The sequence below is a fragment of the Mustela erminea genome, chromosome 1, assembly GCF_009829155.1.
Source record: "Mustela erminea isolate mMusErm1 chromosome 1, mMusErm1.Pri, whole genome shotgun sequence".
In the NCBI taxonomy this organism is placed as follows: domain Eukaryota; kingdom Metazoa; phylum Chordata; class Mammalia; order Carnivora; family Mustelidae; genus Mustela; species Mustela erminea.
The window spans coordinates 69,982,424-70,001,950 of record NC_045614.1 but is presented as its reverse complement, the minus strand read 5'-3'; the positions used below and the strand labels follow the sequence as shown (position 1 = coordinate 70,001,950).

Genomic DNA, 19,527 nt, shown 5'->3' with positions numbered 1-19,527 from the left:
TTCAGGGCACCCGGGTGGTTCAGTTGGTTAGGCAACTTCCAGCTGGAGTCATGGTCCCGGGGTACCAGGATGGAGTCCCACATCGGGGGACTTCTCCCTCTGACCTTCTCCCCTCTCATGCTCTCTCTCACTCTCTCTCAAATAAATAAAATATATATTTTTTTTAATGTTTTTCATAGTCAAGCAATTGCCATTAATTTGACTCAGGTCAGTACACGTGTTCTGCAAATCAGCCAATAAAGTGATAGCCTCACTTAGGTGGTCCCAATTCTGAAAGTTAGCAAAGCAATGGCAGCCCAAGCTTCTGAATAGGAGCCAATCAGTGGCAAACACCCCTGAAAATCGGTCCCCTCAATACAGCGACCAAGACTTTGAAAGTCACTGGGTCCCCGTGTTCCAGTGACCAGGGTTGGTCAGCGTGGTTGCCAGCAGGAACGAACTTTATTTCTGTTGAGTACATGTTTAGATACACGCCTCCTACTCACCAAGCACTTCGTTGCCATGGAGGGCAATGGGCCTCCCACTGCTAAAAGACATAATGATCCTTGGTATCCGGATGTATGGATCTACCACAGGAGCTTCTATTCCTTTTGTTACCAAACCCATTTGGCTGCCTGTTAACTCAAAGATCACTCGAGAGGCATTTTATTTGAAAAGGAATCTGAGCTTTATTCAGGAGGGAGGCAACCAAGAGAGAAGTTGGACTCTTGTCCAAAAGCCCCCTCTTGAGAGTTCTGCCTGGCCCAGTGGGGTTTAAAGCAGCTAATCAGCAAAGAGTATGCAGTGGCCCGTAGCATTTCTTCATCACATGTAGATTTGAGGCCAGCTAGAAACATTTTCAGTGCTGGGGTTTTGCATGGGGGTCCAGTTCTTGTTTCGTGATGTGCCCCAGTACTCTCTTCTTTCTGGAAAGCAGGGCAAGGTCTACAGATACAGAAAGGGAGTTAGTAAAATCATTCGTGTAACCTAAAAAAGAATATTTTGCTTAAAAAAAAAATTGCCGGAGTGATCTGAAAGTTGAAGTAGCTTCAAACAGACTTGCTGGCCTCTGGGGCTTCGGAAGGTTCTGGTTCTTCACTTCTCAAGGTCAATGGTCTGCAAATTTCGAAGAAAGTAAAATAGTTCTGTTACAGACTGAGGCCTTAGGTCAGGGAATAAGGAGTGTTAATGCTCCAGACCAGCGGGAGTGCTATTCCCCTTCCACAGGAATTAGACTGTCACTAACTATAGCTTAAAGTCCTGTCATGTAAAGTACAATAGGTAGCTCTTGCTGCATAATCATCCCAAAACTTTGTGGCTGAGAACAATATATTCATTCATGTTTCTTAAAGTTTCTGTAGACCAGGAATTCAGGAGTGGTTTGGCTGGAAGATCCCAGCTTGGGATCTCTCATGAAGTTCCATGCAGGAGTCACCTGGGGCTGCTTACATATAAACTTAAATTACTGGTTACTGCTGTGAAACTTCAGTCCCTTCCCACATGGGTTTCTGCACACAGTTGTGTCCTCACAATTTTCCTACAGGTTTCTACCTAAAGTAAGCAATCCAAAAGGCCAAGGCCAGGGGCACCTGGCTGCCTCAGTTGGTGGAGCATGTGACGCTTGATCTCAGGTCATGAGTTCAAGCCCCACATTGGGTGTACAGTTTATTTAAAAATTAGATAAAACCTTTTTTTAAATAAAAAAAAAATGTCAAGGCCAAATGCAGTGTGATGACATAGCTTTAGAAGTCATGCACCATCATCACCTCAATGTACTACCAAGACAGGCCTCTCATAATACAATATTAGATGAGATACACAAGGGCATGAATGCAAGAATTAGAATCACCACGGACCAATCTCAGCCTAATGCTGAGATTTTTTCTACCACAGAAAACATATACTTTATAAAATTTCCTGTATTTTTATTGTAAAGCTTCTGTACAATTGTTGTAAGTAAATGAATTAGATTTCCAGGGACAACAGCATGATGAAGACCTCTATTTTCAAACTGCCTCTTCTCTAAGCTGATCAAAATGAACAACTAATTAATCTAGAAAGATGGGTGCACATATACACATATACATCACAAACCCTTAAGTGTTAGCCAGGGGTGCATGGGTGGCTCATTCAGTTAAGCATCTCTCTTTGGCTCAGGTCATGATCCCAGGGTCCTGGGGATGGAGCCTCACATGGGGATCCCTGCTCAGCGGAATCTGCTTCTCCCTCTCCCTCTGCTGCTTCCCCTGCTTATGATCACTTGCTCGCTTGCTCTCAAAGAAATAAAATCTTAGGGAAAAAAAAAAAAGTATTAGCCAGTTATCACAATCAGATCTAACTTGAAGGGGGACAATACTGGGCATGGTATTCCTCTATCTGGTATTAGAGTGCAGGGAGAATAAATGAGAAAGTTTTGGTAGACCCAAACAAAAATCCCCAAGTTGTGAAAATGAGAATTGGAATCATGGGAATCAGAGGAGAAAACTGGGAGCATGCAAAAGTCCCATTCTTTCCCAGAACCGCCTCACCAGAGGGACAGAGTATATAGGCAGTGCTGATGTACAGGCAGCTAGAAAGCACGGTGAACCAGGAGGTGGGAAACTTGAGTGCTTTTACAGCTATCAGGGAGCTTGCTCATATATCAGCAAAATTAAAAATCTGGAGCTGGATGTCCCTCACCTGGTCAATATCACAAGGACTGGCTCTCCCTAAAAACACACTATCCCCAAGCCACTAGTCAGTGCAATAAGGCAAGAAAAAAGATCCAGAATTGGAAAGAAGTAAAATGGTTATGAACATGATCAATGTTAAAAAATCCTACAGAATCTTAAAAATGTTATTAGAATAAGTGAGTTGTGCAATATTGCAGGATACAAGGTCAATACAAAAATCAATTGCATTTCTATGTGCCATCAATGAACATTTAGAAATTTACTATTATAATAGCATAAAAAAATAGACATGCTATTATAATAGCATGTCTATAATAGACATATCTAGACAAATCTGACAAAAGGTGTGAAAGACCTATACATTAAAAATTACAAAACACTGCTCAAATAAAGATCCAAATGAGATATTTGCCATGTTTTTGAGTTAAGACTATACATTTGAGATGTGAATTCTCCCCAAAATTGATCTAAAGAGTCATACAATCTCAACCGAAATCCCTGGATATGCTTTATAAAAATTTGCAAACTGATTCTAAAACTCCTATGAAGTGCAAAGGACCTAGAATGGCCAAAACAACTTTGGTAAAACACAATAGGAAAACTAACACTGTGTGACTTCAATACTTAAAAAAACTACAGTAATTAAGGCAATGGCATCAAGACAAACAGACCAATGGAACAAATAGAATCTCAAAGTAGGCCCACACCTGTATGGACAACTAATTTGCAACAATGGTGCAAAGGCAATTCAGTGGAGGAGTCATTTTCAAAACTAGGATATGCACCTAAAAAGGCATGGAGAAGAGGAGAAAGGAAGGAACTTAGAGGCATACTTCATACCCTACACAAAATTTAAGACAAAAATAGATGACATAACATAAAATCTAAAATTACAAAACTTCTAGGAAGAAAAACGGGGGGAAACAATCTTGGGTAGGGCAAGAATTTCTTAAATATGACATGAAAGGCATAATCCATAAGTGAACAAACTGTTATATTGGACCTCATTAACAAGACTTCTGCTCTTCAAAAGATTAAGAGAATGAGGGACACCGGGGGAGCTCAGTTGGTTAAGCATCTAGCTTTCACTTGGGTCATGATCTCAAGGTCCTGGAATTAAGCCCCGCACCAGGCTCCCCATTTTACCCCTCTCCCTTAGTCCCTCCCACCAAACCCTGCTCATACTCAATCTCTCTCTCAAATACATAAAATCTTAAAAAAAAAAAAAAATTAAGAGAATGAAAAGCCCAGCCCCATGGGAGAAAATGTTCACAAATAATGTATCTGAAAAAGGACTTGTATCCACAATATATAAAGAACTCCCCATCTCAAAAAGACCTCCCAAATATCGGGGCGCCTGGGTGGCTCAGTGGGTTAAGCCTCTGCCTTCGGCTCAGGTCATGATCTGAGGGTCCTGGGATCGAGTCCCACATCGGGCTCTCTGCTCAGCAGGGAGCCTGCTTCCCTCTGTCTCTCTCTCTCTGCCTACTTGTGATCTGTCCGTCGAATAAGTAAATAAAATCTTAAAAAAAAAAAATTAAAAAAAAAAAGACCTCCCAAATATCAATAAAAAGAAAACCCAATAAAAACATAGGCAAAAGATATGGTCATTTAACCTAAGACATATGGAAGGCAAATAAGCACATGAAAGTGTTCAACATCATTAGTCATTACGGAAATGCAAAGTAAAATTGTAAGAAGACAGCATTACACTTATTGTAAGAGCTAAAATTTAAAACAGGATTAAGCATAGCCAAAGATGAAGACATGAGAGTATAACTCTCATACGTGCTGGTATGGATATAAAATGGTACAACTTCTTTATAGAAGTTTTGAAGATTCTTAAAAATGTAAATATATAATGAGGCACGCACCTGGATGGCTCAGTAAGTTAAGCATTTGACTTTGGCTCAGGTAATGATCTCAGGGTTCTGGGATCGAACCCCATGTTGGGGCATCCAGGCTCCCTGATCTGCAGGGAGTCTGCTTCTCCTTCCCCAACCTCCCACCCTGCTCCTATGAGGGCACATGCTCTCTCTCCCTCTTTGAATAAAATCTTTTTTCAAAATGTAAATATGTACCTACCTTATGACATAGGCATTCCATTCCTTATTTACCCAAGAGAAACAAAAGTATACACCATTACAAAGACTTAAACACAAATATCCATAGCAGCTTTATTCGTAATAACCAAAAACTGGAAACAACCCAAATGGCCAGCAGGAGATGAACAATTTTTGTTATTTCCATAGTGGAATACTGTTCAGCCACCCCTCCCCAAAAAGAACCACTGATATATAATGAAGATGTTATATAAATATCAAAATAATTTATGCTGAAAGACACCAGACCCCCCCCCCAAAAGTACACAAAATAGTCTTTTTGTAAAATCATAGAAAAGCAAAACTCATCCAATGTGACAGCAGATCAGCACTTGCTGTGAAAAGCTATGAGAGGGATTACCAAGGGGCATAAGTAATTTTGGGGGGTGATGGCTCTGCTTATTATCTTGACTGTGGTGACTGATTCACTGGTATATACATAAGTCATCACTTAGCAATGGTATTATAATAAATAACACTATTGTTTACCAGGTTCTAGTCATTGTTCTAAGCACTCCTGCATGTATTAATGCAGTTAATCCTCAACACAAACATATGAGGTAGACCATCATCCCGATTTTACAGATAAGGAAATTAGTAGTGTCTGTAACTTAACCAAGGTGATACACCTGGGCTCACACCTGGCTCTGTGTTGTTATTCACTACTCTGCTTCCTGCAATGGGCAAAGTCAAGCAGCTTGCAAAAGAGGGATGCTAAAAACGGAACACATTTATATCTCCCCACATCTCCACTGGTAACAGATAATAACGGACGCTTCTGTGATAAGATAGAACGAAGTGAAGTTGCAAGGAAATGCTTCCTGCCGTGAGGTCACTTGGAAGAGCAATGAGATGAACGAATTTTTGATAAATAGGGCCTTGCATTTGACTCAAAGGGTATATATATACCTCAACTTTTGCAAAGGCACAGACTACAACCGAGCATTGAGAAGTGACTATAGAGTAGTGGTGTGGGTGGGCACTGCACCTGAGGTAGGTCTCTGAAAATCTGTAGCCTACTAGGAATATCCTCCAGAATACAGATGGCTCCACAGGGATAAAGGCCCTCTGTTTCTGAGTTTAGGAGACTCCTAATATAGACTGTGATATGGTGTTCACGTTATCTTTTTCTTTTCTGGCTGATCCCTTGTTTAGTGTTGCACACCTGAGAATGGATGCATGGGAGACATAGGTTCAAAATCTACAAGTTTATACTCAATTCACATTTGAGGGTACTGAATAATGGGTGGAACTTATTTTCCCTTAGAATTTTGCAGGAATATACCACTGTCCTCTAACTTTCAAGACTGCTGTTATGAAATCCAGTGCATTCTTATTCCTGAACTTTTGTTTTCTCTAGAACCTTTTTAAGATCTCCTCTTAAAGCTTGGAGTTTTGGTAATTCACAGTGGTGTTCTCTGACGTAGGTCCTCCCACCCATCCCTCATCCGTCCTGAGGGGCACTCAGAGACACCACAAAATCCAGAGTCACAGCCAGTTACATTTCTTTGTACATTTGAGTTTGGGGGTTTGTTTCTTCTTTTCTAACTGTAAAGAGCGCGCTAGTGAAGAACACGAAAGGGGAGAAACAAAGAGGCACAGCACGCCCAGCTGCAGACCACCTTACTCTTGCACAGGTATCTTCTGTGTGTGTAGTTTCCGATGCAGTGTAAATCGCCCACACCAGCTGAAGGTTTTCCCACACACCTCACACTCGTACGGTTTCTCACCAGTGTGAACTCGCTCATGCTGGACCAGGGTGATTTTCTGACTAAAGGCCTTCCCACACTCCTTACATTCAAAAGGTTTCTCCCCTGTGTGAATGCGCTGATGCTGAGTCAAGGCTGTGGGGGAGCTTAGCCGTTTCCCGCACTCTTTACATTCATAGTGTTTCTCCCCAGTGTGCACTCGTTGATGGACGATAAAGCTTGAGCTACAACTGAAAGTCTTCCAACATTCATTACATTCATAGAGTTTCTCCCCAGTGTGGAACCTCTGGTGCTGGAGGAAAACAGAACTGCTAATGAAGGCCTTGCCGCACTCCTTACATTCATAGGGCTTCTCTCCAGTGTGGATTCTCTGATGCTGAATCAAGGCCGTGTCTGAACTTAAACCTTTTCCACATTCTTTACATTTAAATGGTTTCTTTCCAGTGTGAATTACCTGATGTCGAATAAGTAATGAGTTGTATCTGAAGGCTTTTCCACATTCTTTGCATTTGAAAGACCTTTCACCAGTGTGACATCCCTGAAAATCTGCCATTCGACTAAAATATCTGCCACATTTTCTACATTCATATGATATCTGACCACTAGGAACTGTCTGATCCATGAGTTGTGTGCTAACATTAATGTTTTTCCCAGATTTCTCACAGTGCTCCTCACTCCCGACAGTGCAGTCGTTGAGATGGCTGGTTGGCCCAGCTGTGAAATCTCTCCTCTTTGACATGGTCTTCTTAGCTATCCAGTGACCATGCTGGGGCTCTAGGCTGCTCCCAAAGTCCAGGCGCTGGGGAACATTCCCTGGCAGCCCTCCTAATGTCAGTCTGTGGGACTCTATTTCTTTAGAAATGTGTTCCTTTGGAGTTGATTCTTCCTTCTCAGCTCTGGCCTCACCTCCTGACATCATGTGAGGAAAAAAAAAAAACCAACACAAGTGTTAGCCTCTGACAGTGCTGAAGGGGAAAAGGATCAAGTTGTTCTCATCTGCTCTATGTGACTATTTTCCTACAGGTACACAAAATGGCTACCAAAGACCACCATACAGCAGAGCCCCACAAGTGAAAGATACTATGGGTGGAAGGCAAACAAGGCCAGGAGAGTGGCCTTATAAGAGTGTAAAGACTGGAAAACAGCAAAGACTGTTACCTACTAGGGTGGGAAGACCAACCACTTTCTCCTGAGTGAATGGGTGGGATAAAAATGTATGGACAAGTGATGAATAGAGACCCCAGGGTCAGAGGAAGACCACCAGATTGAAGAAGGGGCAGGTCAAGCAGCTCAAACTACAAAGGGTCCCACAACTGATTCCTTAAAAGCTGCTTATTTTTTACAACATTATCCGTGTCATAATCTTTGAAAAGAGAATGGTCTCTGTCACCAGGCTGACAGCAGTAAGTGGCAGCCTCCTACGCTATGGCTAAGGGAACTATGGTGGGCTAACACACCATAGCTGGAAGGAAAGGGGAAGACACTGAGGCTGGCTTCTAAAATAAAAGAGCAAGGGTCCCTGGGCAGCTCAGTCGTTAAGCATCTGCCTTTGGCTCCTGGTATTGAGCCCCACATTAGGCTCCCTACTCAGCGGAGAGACTTTTTCTCCCTCTCTCCCTCACCCTCTGTCTGCCACTTCCCCTCTCTGCTTGTGCACTCCCCTTCTCTCTGTCAAATAAATAAAGTCTTTAAAAAACTAAAACAAAATAGCATGCACTGCACGTGTGAGGAACCCTTCCAAGAATAGACGTAAGCCTTAGGGAGGATCTGGTAATGACTCTGGTGCTTTTCCTACAGTACTGTACAAGCTGTGTATAGTTTACTATGATAGTGAGAATGTGAAACAGAGAAAACCAAAGGCAATTTTCCCTCTCCTATTAAGGCCTTTTGCAGGCTAATATAATCTTCAGCACTGGGCCAGGGCAACCTTGTGTGTTTACAAGCGAACTGTTTAAAAATGCTTTTTACACAGATAACCTGAAGTCCTGGGTGGGAGGGAGTTGGGAATTACTTATGGACATTCTCTGTGAAGAGTCTGAAGAGCACATGAAATTTTACAGGAAGAGCAGGGGTGAAAAAGAGTAACAAAGGCAGGAAAAAGTACACCGTGTTATTTTTCATTCGCATATCAATCAAAATGAGGACGCCATTCACCTTTCTGTTATACCAAGATTTGTTTCAAAAGCTCAGCTGCTAAAATCAAAGTTTTTTTTAAGAGTCTGTAGGGGAAAAATGACAGGCTTCGGGTGGGTGTTGAGGCAAAGGAATCACGGGGTGTGCTGTGCTGGTGTCTGTGTATGTGGGAAAATTTCCATTGTGAAAAAGAATTTTTTATTTTTAAATAATTTTTTCAATTGTAAATTTTTTTTTTAATTTTTATTTAAGTCAGTGTTTGGGAACTCGTAATTCAGATTCCCAGAAAGAGGAGTTCAGCTGGCTCAGTCAGTACAATATGCAACTCTTGATCTCAGGATTGTGAGTTTGAGCCCCATACAAGGGGTAGAGTTTACTTTAAAAAAAAAAAAAATGTTCCCATAGAAATAATGTACTGGGGGCACCTGGGTGGCTCACTGGGTTAAAGCCTCTGCCTTCAGCTCAGGTCATGATCCAGGGTCCTGGGATCGTGCCCCGCATCAGGCTTTCTGCTCAGCGGGGAGCCTGCTTCCTCCTCTCTCTCTGCCTGCTTCTCTGCCTACCTGCTATCTCTGTCAATCAAATAAATAAATAAAATCTTTTTTTAAAAAAAAAAAAGAAAGAAAGAATATACGCTGTGAATATGTGGATGGCCAGATAGGCCCCAGAAGCCTATTTTCCTTCTAAGGTGGTTGACATCCTCATCTCTGTAACACAAACTGGTGGAAAAATAAACTTTCCACAAGACAGGTTTCAAAAGAGCCCTCATGCCTCAAGAGCTGCCCGCTCAGCCACATGGCGTCCCTTAACAGGTGGAGAGGTAGAAAGGCAAAGGTGAACATGCAGAGAAATCTTGCAGCCATGCCTTCCCTGGAAGAGACTGGCCCTTCTTCATTTGAGGGAGGCTACTACCATGAACACAGAATCACATATAATGATTCCAGAAGAAAGAAGTCTCACACACATTCAAATGTGAATATAGGAAAGCAGGCTAAGCAAAAAAGGCAGCTGGTAGGTTCTCGTGCTCACCTGGACAGATGCCTCTGAGAGCTTCCCTGTCCGCAGGCTCCCAGGGTTCCAGGCCCCATGGCAGCTCCCCTCGCTCTAGCTGGGAGACCAGAACAGGTCTGGTGAATAGAAAAGCTGCCCAGGAGAAAGAAACAGGAACAAAAAGTAAAGGGAATCAGGAAGCAAGGTCCCCTCTTGACTGTCTTTACTTTTCTTCACTGAGTCAGGGAGGGAAATGAAGAGAAGTTAGCCTGCGCTATCTTAGAAGAAAGAAAATTCCCACAAATGGGGGCAGAGTCCTGGAATAACCCCCCATTCACACGAGTGAGTCCCAGATCTTCTTCAGAGAACTTGGAAGACAGAGACAAAGGGCTCTGCTGAGCTCCCAAGAGCTCTTCCTTTCCCTCCAAGCATGGGGCAGAGTCCCTCCCAGGGCCAGGGGGACAGCAGGTTTCAAAACCAGGGAACCTGAAACTCTCCCCAACCAGTAGCCTCTGAGAAGCTCAGCCTTTGGAGCAACTGCCCATGAGGGTTATCAGAGAGGACACGATGTCTAAAAGAAGAAGCCAGGATGCACGAAAGGCAGAGAAAGACAACAGAAGGGAGAAGGGAGTCCTTACCCAGGGAAGCCACATTTGCATAATTCTCCAGCATCACCTCTCGGTACAGGGCCCTCTGTGAAGGGTCCAGGATAACCCATTCATTCTGGGTGAAGTACACAGCCACGTCCTCAAAGGTCACTGGCTCCTGAAACAACAGGTTCCTGCTCAAACTCTGTGTGAAGGCAGAGGAGCCTAAGTATTGGGGCAGAGATCTACTGGATGTGGTGGTATTGCCAAGGACAGTTCTCCAGTGCCCTCTAATCCCCGTGGGGGCCAGCCCTCAGAGGAGAGTCCAAGACCCACTGTACCTCTGTGTGGTCATCCCCACAAACAGCCCCTCCTTCCCCTGCTGACCTCTGTGTTGACTCTGCCAGGCCCTGCTCTATGTGCCTGTCCCTCTGGCTCCTTTCCAAGGGTTTTGTGTGCATATGCACAGAGAACATCTGTATAAACACAGCCCACAGCACTTTTGTACTGATCTCCACTCCCTCCCTAATCCCACTAAAGTGACAGTAATATAATGGCCCATGAGGAGAAGAGTCTGAGGAGACCAAGGATGTTAACAGAATTTTAGAAGACAGAAAGGATGAATGTACTAAATTAGAAAAGCAGAGAAAGCTGAATGTTAACTGCTGGCAGAGGGGGAAGCAAACAAAAAGGAGGCTGATCATCATACAAAACCAAGAATGAGCTTAGGATGTTTTTTAAGTGTGCTCCGCTTTTTTTTTTTTAAGATTTTATTTATTTATTTGACAGAGAGAGAGAGATCACAAGTAGGTAGAGAGACAGGGGGAAGAGAGAAAGGGGTAAGCAGTCTCCCTGTCAAGCAGAGAGCCCAATGTAGGGCTTGATCCCACAACCCTGAGGTCATGACCTAAGTCGAAGGCAGAGCTTAACCCACTGAGCCACCCAGGCGCCCTGTGCTCTGCTTTTTAAAACTTGGTAATTCTATCTGTTTAAAAGCACCAGGGAGGAGAGAGGACCGACAAGTACTCAGAGTAGTAAATGAAAAATACCTACACAAGATCACTGAGCAGTCTCAGAAAAATGAAAACATTAAAAAAAAAAAAAAATCCTGGGTGCCTGGGTGGCTCAGTTGGTTAAGCAACTGCCTTCGCTCAGGTCATGATCCCGGAGTCCTGGAATCGAGTCTGGTATGGGGCTCCCACGTCCACGGGGAGTCGGCTTCTCCCTCTGACCTTCTCCCCCTTCATGCTTCTCTCACTCTCTCTCAAAGGGATAAATAAAATCTTAAAAAAAAAAAATCCTAAAGGACTTCAGAGCAGGAAATACACATACATACACAAAGACTGTGGAGTAAAGATGGCAACAGACAATATGGCAAAAGTAAAGGGGAAATGTTTTTAAAAGTGCTGAGCGAAGGAGCCCCTGGGTGGCTCAGTCAGTTAAGCCTCAGACTCTTGATTTCTGCTCAGATTGTGATCTCAGCTTCATGAGATGGGCCCTGCATCAAGTTCCACACTCGGTATGGAGTCTGCCTGGGATTCTTTCTCCCCCTCTCCCCTTCTCCCAATCTCTCTCTCAAATGAATGAATTTAAAAAAATAAAAAATAGAAATGCTGAGTGAAAACCTCTGTTTTTCATTCAAATGGAGTCAAAGCGATTGGGTTTATCCTGCCTAAACCAAAACAAGACAAATTACACAAAACAAGTTATCAGATACTAGGTGACAGCAATGGAGGATAACAATCCCAGAGGGACAGGAAATGACAAGGTGAGCCCTGTGAGTTGCCATGCTTACTACTATGAGTTTCCAGGCTGCAACACAGGGAGGAGGAAATGAGGCAAAGCTGAGCAGATTCCCTGGTAGCTTCTAAGGAGACCAAGACAGTGGAGTTTAGAGACAGAATACCATAGAGAAGAGAGCTGCACAGAGAAAAAAAAACAATTATCTGCAGAGGGTTCACTCGAGTGGGCACAGGTGTGTGGAAACTACTCAAAGCCAGAGAAAGGATCATTTTAAAGGACTGAAGGACACAATGTCTGGCATTCACACAGGGCCAGAAACAGTGCCTACTTCCACTATCCACATTGGAAACTTTCATAATTCATAGGCCACTAGATAGAGTTCTCGGGAAACTCTTGCCTCAGTAGTGGAGAATAATTACTCCTAGGCTGACCAGAATTCTACTTTCCAGATTCTACTAGCAAATAATAAATATCAGAACCAGAAAGAACCAAACTGTTTCCAAGTAACTGAACCTGATTCCAGAAAAGACTGAATAATATTTTGGGAAGGGGCGCCTGGCTGGCTCAGTATGCGACTCTTGATCTCAAGGTTTTAAGTTCAAGCCCCATGTTGGATATAGGTTGGATATAGGAATTACTTAAAAATAAAATCTTAAAAAAATATTTTTTTAAAGAAACTATTTTGGGGACTAAAAAAACCTAGAATCAAACAAGATAAAAGTTACAATATCTGGCATTCAATCATACGTTACTAGGCATTCAAAGAGGCAGGAATAGGTGACCTAACAAGACCAGGCAATCAAAATCAACCCAGAACTGATAAGTGTTAGCATTAGAGAGATGGACATTAAAGCAGTTATTATAAATGTATTTCAAATATTCAAAGTGAAATAGAAACAAGTTGTATGTATGTGTGTATGTATATCTTTACATACATATTTCTTTATATCATATTTATAAAGAAATATGTATGTAAAGATTTCTTTATTTGAGAGAGAGAGCATGCACGTGTGAGCTGGGGGAGAGGGGCAGAGGGAGAAGAAGAGAATCTCATTCAAGCAGACTCCTCTTTGAGCATGGAGCTCTACACTTGGCTCGATCCTGATGCAGCTGGATCTCACCATCTTGAGATCACGACCTGAGCAGAAATCAAGAGTCTGACACTTAACCACCTGAGCCACACAGGCACCCCAAAGATATACTTTTATAAAGACCCAAATCAAACTTCTACATATGAAAACTGCTATGTGTGAGATGAAAAATACAATTCATGGGACTGACAGCAAATTCGACACTGGAGAAAAAAAAAAACAAAAAACAAAAAACTTGTGAACTTGAAGGCATAGCAATAAAAACTAACCAAAAAGGAAACAGAAAAAGACTGAAGGCAAAAAGAACAGAGCCATCAGGGAGTAGTGAGAGAACCTCAAAAAGCCTAAAGGACAAGAAATTGAAGGTAGACTGTGATAAATTAAAGATGCATACTACAAACCCTACAGCAATTTCTAATAGTAACACAGTTATAGTTTATATATAGCCAACAAAAAGGAAAACATGGAGTAAAACACATTATTAATCCTAAAGAAGGTAGAAAATCAAGAGAAAAGGGAACAAAGAACAGACAGGACAATTAGAAAACAATTAGGAAGATGACAGATTCAAATCTAACCATACCAATAATTATGCCAAATATACATAATCTAAACATCCTAGCCAGTAAACACTATCAGATTAGATTTTCTAAAAAGCAAGGGCCTACTATGTGCTGCCTTCAAGAAATGCATATTACATGTAAAGACAAGAATAAGTTAAAAGCAAAAAGATGTGAAACATATATATACTAATCAAAAAAAGCTGGGAATGGCTCTATTGACTTAAGGCAATGTATTTTTCAGAGCAAATAATATTTTTTTAAAGATTAATTAATTTATTTTGGGGAGGAAAAAGGGAGAGAATCCTCAAGCAGACTCCCCTCTGAGCTCAGAGCCCAACACAGAGCTAGGTCCCAGGAACCCGAGATCATGACCTAAGCCGAAGTCAGAGGCTTCCCCACTAAGCCACCCAGATGCCCCAGGGCAAAGAATATTAAGAGATAAAGAAAGTCATTTATCACCATAAAGGGATTAGGTCATCATGAAGACATAACAATTCTACATGTTTATGCAGTTAGTAACAAAGCTTCAAAATACATAAAGCAAACTGAAAAAACTGCAAGAGAAATAGAGAAATCCCTAATTATAGATGGAAATTTCAATAACCCTTCTCAACAAGGATTTAGCAAACATAAATAATATATTACCCAACCTGACTTAATGGACATTTACAGAACACTCCACCCCAAAACAGCAGAATACTATCTTCTCAGGTGTCCAAGAAACATTTTGTAAAGTAGACCATATTCTGGACCATAAAAGAAAAAGAAATCAAGTCATGCAAAGAATGTTCACTAACCACAACAGAATTAAATGAAAAGTAACAGGGGCACCTGGGTGGCTCAGTGGGTTAAGGCCTCTGCCTTCGGCTCATGTCATGGTCTCAGGGTCCTGGGATGGAGCCCTGCATCGGGCTCTCTGCTCAGCGGGGACCTGCTTCCTCCTCTCTCTCTGCCTGCCTCTCTGACTACTTGTGATCTGTCTGTCAAGTAAATAAATAATAAATAAAAATCTTTAAAAAAAAATTAGAAGTAACAGACAGACACATGGAACATTCCCAAATATTTATGAACTAAATAACACCCTTCTAAATAACACACAGATCAAAGAATAAAACATAAAAGAATGCAGAAAGTGTTTTGAACTCAAGGAAAATGAAAACACAATGTACCAAAATGAGGGATGCGCTAAAGCAGTACTTAGGAAGACATTTATAATATTAAATGCCTGTGTTACAAAATTTAAAAAGGAGAGAAGGTCTTGAATCACTGACCTCAGATTCACCTTTAGAATCTAGAAAAACAGCAAATTTAACACAAACTAAGTAGAACAAACAAAATAAAGATCCAAGTGGAGATCCAACATAAAACTGACAAAAAACAATAAAAAAAAATTAGCAAAAGCAAAAACTGGTATTTTGTGAAGATCAATGTAACTTATAAATCTCTGGTTAGATTAATCAGAAATAAAAGAGAAAAAATAAATTAGCAATATTAATTCAAAAAACTGCAGATAATAAAAGGATAAGAAAATATTATTAACAACTTTATGCCATTAATGTCTATAGCCTAGATAAAAATTGACAAATTTCTTCAAAGAGACAAATTAACAACACTCATTAAGGAGAAGAACTGAAACTGTATTCTAAAAGTTATCACCGGGGCGCCTGGGTATCTCCGTGGGTTAAAAAGACTCTGCCTTCGGCTCAGGTCATAATCCCAGGGTCCTGGGATCTGGCCCGGTATTGGGCTCTCTGCTAGGTGGGGAGCCTACTTCCCCCTCCCGCTCTCTGCCTGCCTCTGCCTACTTGTGATCTATCTGTCAAATAAATAAAAATGAAATCTTAAAAAAAATAAAAATAAAAAATAAAAGTTATCATGGGTGCCTGGGTGGCTCAGTGGGTTAAGCCTCAGCTTTCGGCTCAGGTCATGATATCAGGGTTCTGGGATCAAGTTCCACGTAAGGCTCTCTGCTCTGTTTGGCAGGGAGCCTGTTTCCTTCTCTCTCTCTCTTTGCCTGCCTCTCTACCTACTTGTGATTTTTCTCTGTCAAATAAATAAATAAAATCTTTAATAAATAAATAAATTAATTAATTAAAGTTATTAGAAAGAAAACTCTACACCTAAGTGGCTTCACTGGTGAATTCTACCAAATATTTAAGGAAGAAATATTTAAGGAAGAAATTCTACCAAATACTTCTACACAAATTCTTCCAAAATACTCAAGAGGGCAGAATACTTTCCAACTTATTTAATCAATGGACAGTCACGACAAGAAAATTGCAGATCGATACCCCTTACATAGTGCAAAAGTTCTAAACAAAATTTTAACAAAAGAGAATCCAAAATACAGTAAAAGAATAATACAAATGACCAAATGGTTTTTATTTAAGGAATGCAAAGTTGGTTGAACATTTGAAAAATTAATGTAATTCACCATATTAAGAAACTAAAATAGAAAAACCATAAAGTCCTCTAAAACAACATAGAAAAAGCATTTGTCACGCAGCAATTGCACTACTGGGTATTTACCCCAAAGACACAGATACAGTGAAAAGAGCCATATGTACCCCTATGTTCATAGCAGCAATGTCCACAATAGTCAAACTGTGGAAGGAGCCAAGATGCCCTTCAACTGAGTAATGGATAAAGAAAAAGTGGTTGGTTCATATACACATGGAATTTTACTCAGTCATCAGAAAGGATGAATTTCCAAATTTTGTATCAACATGGACAGGACTGGAAGAGATTATGCTAAGCAAACTAAGTCAAGCAGAGAGAGTCAATTATCATAGGGTTTCACTTGTGGAACATAAGGAATAGCATGGAGGACATTAGAAGGAAAAGAAAAATGAAGGGGGACGTGGAAATCGGAGGGGGAGATGAACCATGACATAATGTGGGCTCTGAGAAACAAACTGAGGGTTTAGGAGGGGAGGGGGGTGGGGGGGAATGGGTGAGCCTGGTGGTGGGTATTAGGGAGGGCACATACTGCATGGAGCACTGGGTGTGGTGCATAAACAATCTTGAACACTGCATCAAAAACTAACGATGTATTTTATGGTAACAAACATAACACAACAGAAAAAGAAAAGGAAAGAAAGCATTTGTCAAAATCCAGCACCCACTCTTGATAAAAATTCTCAGCAAGCAAGGCACAGAACATGATCAATGTAATATGGGGCATTTACAAAACAAAAGAAAACCTATGTTGGCTTTAACTGAGAAATATTGAATGCTTTCACTTGAGATCACAAATAAGACAAGGGTATCTGCCCTCACCACCTGTACTCAACATTAAATGCCAGTGAAGTTAGGCAAGAAAAAGAAAGAAAAGGTATCCAGACAGGAAAGAAAAAAGTAAAACCGTCTTTATTTGTAGATGACATGTCTACGTAAAAATCCAATGGAATCTATCAAAACAAAAACAAATACAACAACAACAAAAACTAGAATTACTTTGTCCAAGGGAAGAGAACACTCTTGTGAACAGAGGTGAAAAGGGTCTTCACAATATGCAATGATGCGGATTTCTACTTTTCAGCCTCCACTGCAAATCTATCCCAATCAACCCCCCCACACTTGCCTTTCCATCCTAATTATGTCTTAGTTTGGGCATTCTGATCTCTCCGTCCCTCTCAACTCCACCTCCTCTGCCGGAACACGTACCTGATAGTGACAACCGCACAATGAAAGCCACAAGCCTGTCAAACGGGAACCTCGGGAAGGAGCTCCCATGCACCTCCCCGCTGCCCGCCGGCTGTTAATGCTTTTTTAGCACAACTCCCTGCTGGCTATGATCACTGCTTTCAGAGCAAAGCATCCGCTAAGCAGCAAGCCCCGACCGGTCCAAACCAGTGTCCTCCAAGATCCACACGAGTGCTGAACTTTCACGACTTTTCCCTCATTATAATACTAAAACTCATACCCAGGGGGTGGAGATTTAACAAGCTCATGACGCAAGCGATGCATGAAGAAACATGACCTTTAAGTGTGTAGGTGCTAATAAATGCCCTGCTCTACTTGCTTAGACGGCACAATCTTCCTACCTAAGTATCTTCTTAAAAATTCTCCTTGAGGGGCTCCTGGGTGACTCAGTGGGTTAAAGCTTCTGCCTTCGGCTCAGGTCATGATCTCAGGGTCCTGGAATCGAGCCTCGCAACGGGCTCTCTGCTCAGCGGGAGCCTGCTTCCCACCGCCCCCCTCGCCTGCCTCTCTGCCTACTTGTGAACTCTGTCTGTCAAACAAATAAAATCTTAAAAAAAAAAAAATAGTGGGGTTAAAAAAAATTCTCCTTGACCTGTCCTCGGAGTCAACCTGAGGATTCTTTGTGCTACTCCCCTATGCTCGAGCTTAAGCCCCAATAAAGCCTTTCTTGTGACTTTAAATGTGGGGTCCAGTCTCGTTTCCACCGATGCTGAGTCCAAGGACCCGAGTCCCGTAAGACCTGGACAACTCGGGCTCCGGATGCGGACTGACATCTGCTCTCACCTGACATCCAAGGGTGGGAGGGCCGGTAAGGGGGACGACGGAGGCAGAGAGGATGCTCGCTCACCTGGCGCCACGTGATCTGGAGCATGGCTGGGGTCCCCACTTCACACAGCGCCTTCGGGGTTCGAGGTGAGGCTGAAGAGAAAGTAAGAGGCACGAGTAGGGCTGCTGCTGCTGCTGTCGGGCACCCCTCAAATGCCGTCTTCCGCCGGGGGCCCCCTCTGTTCCAGGATCCCCTCAGCCCAGAGCCACAGGGACTGGGGAACCCGGTGCTGGAGAACGCCGTGGGGATGCAGCCCCGTTAGCCGGACCCGGAGCCCAAGACCGCTACCGCCGAGCGCCGCAGATAACTGGGAACGCGTGGGAAAGCTGCGAACCTGCGCTCCCGGGAAGGCTTAGGACCCGCTCCGCCGGAAACACGTAGAGCCGTTTCCCCTCCTCTCTAGGAACGTGAAAACGTGCGCGTCTCTGTGGTTCCCCAGCCGAGCGGCTACAGCCGCTGTTCCTTCTCTCTGAGACTGCGAGCCAGAGTTGCGGGCTCCAGGCTGGGGTCCTGCAGCGCCCTCTCTCGGTAGCTCCTCCCGGGGACATGGTCTGGCCCCCTCAGACCGCGGAACGGTTGCAATCCTGTGATTCAGCCAGGCTTCGCCGGCGTTTGTCACTCCTGGCTGCTCTTCAGGTCCTGAAGCTGCCCAGCTAGGTTCTGTGGCGGCGCTGCAGTGGGCGAAGTATGCGGGGCCCACCATTTGAACAGCCAACTGTGCATTTGTGGAGAACATGGACTACATAGCTCCGGAAACCTGGCTGTAGGAGGTCTTAGCTGTGTGAGCAGCCCCTCACACAATAGTGATACCAACCGCAAAGGACTGTTGAGGTTTAATAATTAGCTAATGGATTAGCAAAGTACTTACAGTAGTGCCTGGCGCACAGTAAATGCTTGCGGGTTGTTTTCTTTTCTTTTCTTTTCTAAGATTTTATTTATTTATTTGACAGAGAGAGAGAGAGATCACAAGTAGGCAGAGAGAGAGGAAGGGAAGCAGGTTCCCCGCCGAGCAGAGAGCCCGATGCGGGGCTCCATCCCAGGACCCTGAGATCATGACCTGAGCCGAAGGCAGAGGCTTAACCCACTGAGCCACCCAGGCGCCCCTGTTTTGTTTTCTAATTGTCTTTTTTGCTTTCGAAGATACAAGTGCTGTTAAGACTTCCAAGATGTGGCACAGTTTAGGGAAAAGAGCTATTAACAGTTAGCCTTTCATCCGTTTCCCACCCTATATGTGGATTTGTGTTCCAGGTGCAGCCAGGAAACAGATCTCAACTAAGGGCCCATCAGCCTTCTGAGTGAATACTGGGTCCTTCATATTGAGTCAGATATTTCATATAGCTTCTCCTCTGCCAGTTTTCAGAGCCACTCCATCCTCAAAGACTTATCAGGGCACCACACTACACAGCTAGACCTGCAGATGGGATAGC

At 42.8% G+C, this 19,527-nt stretch overlaps 2 protein-coding genes across 5 annotated transcripts in view; both read right to left on the bottom strand.

Moving 5' to 3' along the window:
- Positions 1-18,208, bottom strand: part of ZNF621 (zinc finger protein 621) — a 33,758-nt gene extending 15,550 nt beyond the window's left edge. The window contains exon 1 of the mRNA XM_032311596.1: positions 18,122-18,208. The gene's annotated coding sequence lies outside the window, so the exon portion shown is untranslated. The remainder of the gene's footprint in view (positions 1-18,121) is intronic.
- Positions 5,120-18,186, bottom strand: ZNF620 (zinc finger protein 620). Of its 4 annotated transcripts, none has more exons than XM_032311888.1 (4): positions 18,122-18,186; positions 10,224-10,350; positions 9,625-9,738; positions 5,120-7,371 (listed from the first exon to the last, which is right to left on the bottom strand). In XM_032311888.1, the coding sequence occupies exons 1-4, from the start codon at positions 18,143-18,145 to the stop codon at positions 6,377-6,379; spliced, it is 1,260 nt and encodes a 419-aa protein (XP_032167779.1). In that variant the 5' UTR covers positions 18,146-18,186; the 3' UTR covers positions 5,120-6,376. The 4 variants fall into 4 exon arrangements, with proteins under 4 accessions (XP_032167779.1, XP_032167707.1, XP_032167867.1 ...); XM_032311816.1 differs by lacking the exon at positions 18,122-18,186 and adding an exon at positions 17,236-17,682; XM_032311976.1 differs by lacking the exons at positions 9,625-9,738; positions 18,122-18,186 and adding an exon at positions 17,236-17,683.
- Positions 18,209-19,527: the final 1,319 nt, after the last annotated feature.

Bases quoted from the DNA above. Each gene is read 5' to 3' on its own strand.
- ZNF620 (XM_032311816.1), bottom strand. From the start codon at position 17,304: ATGGGAGCTCCTTCCCGAGGTTCCCGTTTGACAGGCTTGTGGCTTTCA. The intron at 10,351-17,235 runs GTACGTGTTCCG...CTGTTGTTTCAG, and splicing joins TGTGCGGTTGTCACTATCAG to GAGCCAGTGACCTTTGAGGA. The intron at 7,372-9,624 runs GTGAGCACGAGA...ACATGATGTCAG, and splicing joins TCTCAGAGGCATCTGTCCAG to GAGGTGAGGCCAGAGCTGAG.